The 5341-nt window shown below is 44.4% G+C and overlaps 1 protein-coding gene across 1 annotated transcript in view; it reads left to right on the plus strand.

The window, feature by feature from the left end:
* The window catches only part of pnpla3 (patatin-like phospholipase domain containing 3), an 11609-nt gene that overhangs the window by 2487 nt on the left and 3781 nt on the right, over positions 1-5341 (plus strand). Inside the window, exons 4-7 of the mRNA XM_017403754.3 lie at positions 2678-2887; positions 3921-3981; positions 4071-4241; positions 4324-4456. Of these exons, the coding sequence (XP_017259243.1) occupies positions 2678-2887; positions 3921-3981; positions 4071-4241; positions 4324-4456 (575 nt within the window). The remainder of the gene's footprint in view (positions 1-2677; positions 2888-3920; positions 3982-4070; positions 4242-4323; positions 4457-5341) is intronic.

A 5341-nucleotide genomic window follows, 5' to 3' on the forward strand; every position in this document is an offset into this window, starting at 1 on the left:
ACTCTGCGCAACAATCGCAGCATCCAGAGCATTTCTTCCACTGCGCCTCTCTTCCTGAAGTCTCAGGAGAATCCCCATAAGTTTAAAAAACAGCAACAACACAGGGCCAACGTTGTCCATAGCGCTTCCGTTGTTTACACAACTTGCGCCAAGTTTCGGCCCCGCCCTCCGCAACACGAGGAGGCGTTCCTCTGCTGCCGACCAAACTGGCCGGTGTGAACGAGATGCATTCTTTATCAAGCCGAGCCGAGTAGAGCCGGACTTCTGAATTAGGGCCGGTGGAAAAGGGACATTAGTTTAATGTTTTGCCAATAACTATTCGGAGTCAACTCCGTCTGTGTGTTAGCAAAACATCTCATGAACCACTGGACAGGTTTTAAGGACCTTCAGGAGATAATCACTTTTCGTGTCAAATTAAAAATGGCTCTAACTCGGTCAGTTTTGTAAATATTGATCTTAAATGTGGTGTAGTTGTAACTGATAGTTGTCCTCAACTCACAAATATTACATTTACAGGGTTTGACCAAAAAGTGTTTTACTGCAATGATAATAAAAGAATCAGTGTTTATTGGTCTAACAGTTATGGATATATAACTATAATTTCATAATCTGAATGCAACAAGAATCCAGTCTGACAGAGCCTGAGTTAGATAAATCACATCCCTGACAAAGACTATCTTTGTGGCCGTTTTGTAACATTTAATCCTGAATAGATCCTCCTGTCCTGATCGTGTTGCTAAACATCTGTGACAAAACACCTGAGTAATGCAAATAAAGCTCCGATCAATCCGTTGTGACTGTTTACACGCTCCGAGGCTTTGTCTGCGAGCGTTATCTATGGATCCTGCACGTCGTGTACTTTCAGCCGCCTGTGGCGCCCGCAGGCTCAGAGCGCCGTTTAGAGTCACGCATCAGTTTTTGAGCGCGACCGCACGTTACGCCGCCATGGCTGAAACGGACTGCCACGATTCTGGACAGAGAATGAGGACACAGTTTGGCGTTAAGAATCCGTGTATGATTTCGTTCTTTGGGGGGTTTTTTTCGTTTCAAAATAAAATTGCAAAAACAAAACAAGCATGTGGTTTTTTTTGTATTTTTGTTTTTAAAATAAAATTAGAAAAACAGCAATTGCAAAAATAAAAAAGGGGTACGTTTTGTGTTTGTTTGTTTTTTAACTGCAATGGTTAAACCAAAGACGAGCTTTTATTTTGTTGTTAATTCAACGGGACCTTATGGCAGAACCGGAAATAAAGACCTGAACCCCCGGCAGTCACCAGCAGGTGGCGGTAATGTCCTGATTTAATGACTTCCTTGGAATATGAAAGAAATCTTGTTGACGGTAAGATCATCAGCTCTCAGTGAAATGCGTCGATTCCTTCAAAATAAGACAAACGGATCCATTTTTAAACTGGTAGATTCTGAAGCGCTAACTGAAAAAGTTCTTCTGGTGGATTTTAAAGAAACTGAAGGTGTACATTACCGCCACCTGCTGGTGACTCCCGGGAGTTCAGGTCTTCATTTCCGGTTCCGCCATAAGGTCCCGTTGAATTAACAACAAAATAAAAGCTCGTCTTTGGTTTAACCATTGCAGTTAAAAAAAAAAAAAAACACAAAACGTACCGCTTTTTAATTTTTGCAATTGCCATTTTTCTAATTTCGTTTTAAAAACAAAAAAAACACATGCTCGTTTTGTTTTTTGCAATTTTATTTTGAAACGAAAAAAACCCCCAAAGAACGAACCGTACACAGATTGTTAAGCTTGTTTATTTTATTTTATTTTTTGTTGTTGTTGCTGTTGTTGTTTATATTCTTATAAATAAAATATTTGTCCCTGTGAGGGGGTGGAGACCTGTCCAGGGTGTCCCCCTAAAGACAAATAACTACATCAGATGCAGAAAAATAAAAATGGCTTTCACCCATGATCAGTCGGAGTGGCAACCTTATCAAAACTAAAAACATTGTCATAATTTGTTTTTTGTGCTTACCTTTAAGGGTTTTGTTAGTTTTCTGTCTTTTTTTCCGGTTTGCTTTCCCATGTCCTATTTTTGAGTTAGAGTTCTGTGCAGGGCCGGGTTTGTGGATACCTTTTTGTGGATTTCTTTTCCTTCCTTCCTCCTGAATATGTCGCGTGAACGAGACGAGCACACAAAAAGGAAAGCCCATTACAACTCAGTTAAAAGTCCAGAAACTAAGAAAAGACTCATCATTGAATTTATTGGAAGAGCATTATTAACTTGAGGAACAAGCAAACATGGGAAACATTCACTAAAAAAAAACACAATCTGGCAACCTAAAATTACACATTTTATGCGTTTCAAACTGAGGTGTATGTAGAGGGAAGTTTGATTTTGGAGGTTTTATAGTCGGGGTGTCAGACTCCAGGCCTCGAGGCTCCGCTGTCCTGGGAGTTTTAGAGTTTTTTGTTCCAACACACCTGATTCAAATGGTTTAATCACCTCCTCACCGAATCATCAAGTTCTCCAGACGCATGGCAACAAGCAAGAACACGTCGAAAACCTGCAGGACAGCGCCCCCCGAGGAATGGAGTCCGACACCCTTGTTTTATAGGGTTTGTGCTTCATGTGACCTCAGTATCATGGTACAGCCGTGAATTATAGTCCTACTACTAAAGCTGAAACAAAATTAGAGGTTGAATTAATGTACCTTGTGTGCACAGAGGTACGTCGACGGTGGGATCAGCGATAACCTGCCACAGTCGGAGCTGAAGAACACCATCACCATCTCCCCCTTCTCCGGCGAAAGTGACATCTGTCCTCGGGACAACTCCACCAGCTTCCACGAGCTGCGGTTCACCAACACCAGCATTCAGATGAACATGGGGAACTTGTATCGCCTCAGCAGGGCTCTGTTCCCCCCGGAGCCTAAGGTACGTGGATCAGGGCCGGGTATCAGTCAAAATCTTCACTTCGATATCGGTTCCTGAACAATACTTTTATTCGATACCAAAATTATGTCAATTCCAACAAGAAGAAAATGACATTACACATTACAGTACAAATCTTTTTTCACTTTCCATTCCAAGCAGTTTTCTTACCTAAAAATAAACAAATAACTGTTAGTAGACAAGAACAGTTGCAAACAAGTGACAAGTCCGTGTCCAATGCTCACTGCTACATACTGAGGACCTTTTCCCTTAGCAGTTTTTATTCAGAAAAATCGACCCGTCTGCTTTCTCAGGACACAAACAAGCCCGCTCCTGATACCTGGTTGCCAGGTTTGACGGCATCGGCACAGTGTCCCTCACATTCCGCCGCCAGGTCACTGGATTCACCGAGGTTGGAGTAGATGGCAGACCGTTGCACCGCTGTATCTCTTCCTCAATCTTCTCTGTGGTGCTGAAACTATTCAGCTGCCATGTCCTCGTCAGCAAATAGCTCCTCAAGGGCAGAGAGCTTTGGCTTCTTCTGGAAACAAGAAGAAGAAGAAGAATTACAAATTAGTCGTGTTGCCGGCCTTAGCAAAGATGTCTTTTTTGCATATATTGCATCTCGCACTATTGGTATCAATCTTTATAAAATGGAGCCACACTTTTGATCTCCTTGGCATTTTGTAAGCGGTCTGAAGACACGCAGCTACTTACACCAATCACCGAAACCTGGCACCGGAAGACGAGGCATATTTTGATACTCGGTACTACCGAAGCATTTCGGTCGGTACCGTGAAAGTACCGAAGTTCGGTACGCAGCCCTAAAGTGGAGGAATTTCTGTCAAGATCTTGTTTTGAAGTTGCCCAAATAAAGTTTCAGCAGTGTTATATTCATCTAGATTCTATAGTTACTTTACCAAACAAACCTATCCTTTCATTTGTACCTGATGCTGAAGAAAAACACACAACAAATTCCACCATGTTACATAAATGAAGCCAAAATGGGGAAAAAAACGAGTTTTTTTGGTCCCAGATCCTGGCGGAGATGTGTCAGAGTGGTTATAAAGACGCCCTGCGCTTCCTCGAGGAGAACAGTGAGTGCTCCACTGCCGCTTTCAGACAATCCGCTCACGCCCCGATCGGGGTTTTTCGCCTGACACGTGTCCTGACTTTGTGCCGGTAGACCTGCTAACGCTGGCGTGTCCCGGGCCGGGCCTGTCGGATGGCTCTGCGAGCTGCTGCGACAAGCCTGCGGAGACGACCAAAGACTGGGTCCTCCGGAGACTCCGCCTGCTGCACGAGAAGCACTGGTGGCTGGACGAGCAGATCGCTCTGCCAACCCCGATAAAAAAAGGTGTTGAATCGTCTCAGATGTTCTTTGTTCTCCAGTTCCTCCCTGACAATGTGTGAGAACTTATCCTTGCTGTGTCCATCAGTGTTCTGCGAAGCCTGCCAAGACAGATCCGGCCTCTACGCCAAGGTGTCTGGGATGCTGCCGTTAAGAGTGGCCTCCTACATGCTCATGCCGTACACACTTCCTGTTCAGTCGGCTTATTCTGTGGCCCAGAGGTAAGCTGAAGCTCCCATTCCTGATTGATAACATGCACCAAAATGTTCAAAGAACTGTTGCATTGAAAGCTGTCTTTTTATTTGCTGATTGTGTAAATGTAAAGCACTGATCACCAAATGGGCCAGATTCATTCTTGTTTTGCCCTGGTGATGGACAGACTTACAGATGAGGTGAGACAGGAATCCCTGTGGACGGTGATGTTTGCAGAGGACATTGAGAACAGGGAACAGGTGGAAGAGAACCTGGAGAGGTGGAGATATGCACTTGAAAGAGGAAGGATGAAAGACAGCCGTAGAAAGACAGAGTACCTGTGTGTGAATGAGAGGGAGGCAGGAGGAACAGTGAGGCTACAAGGAGGTCAGAGGTCACAAAGGTGCAGGACTTGAAGTACTTAGGGTCGACTGTCCAGGAAAACAGGGAGTGTGAAGAAGAGGATGGAGTGGATGGAGAAAACAGTGGGACGGACAAAAAGACAAGCCAGAACTGGAAGAGGCAGAGCTGAAGATGTTGAGGATCTCCATGGGAGGGACGAGGATGGACAGGATTAGGAATGAGGTCATCAGAGGTCCAACACAGGTTGAATAAATTGGAGATAAAGTTAGAGCACAGATGTCATCAATGTTCAACAAAAACTTCATGTGGCCTTCAGATTAGCTCAAGAACAGCTTAGAGAGCTTCATGGAATGGATTTCCTATGGCTGAGCAGCTGTATCTCGGGGTCTTGTTCACGAATGAGGGAAAAATGGAGCGGGAGATGGACAGGCGGATTGGTGCAGCGTCTGCAGTGAAGCAGGCGCTGTACCGATCTGTCGTGGTGAAGAGAGAGCTGAGTCAAAAGGCGAAGCTCTCGATTTACCGGTCGATCTACGTTCCTACCCTCATCT

The sequence above is a fragment of the Kryptolebias marmoratus genome, linkage group LG1 (assembly GCF_001649575.2).
Source record: "Kryptolebias marmoratus isolate JLee-2015 linkage group LG1, ASM164957v2, whole genome shotgun sequence".
Classification (NCBI taxonomy): domain Eukaryota; kingdom Metazoa; phylum Chordata; class Actinopteri; order Cyprinodontiformes; family Rivulidae; genus Kryptolebias; species Kryptolebias marmoratus.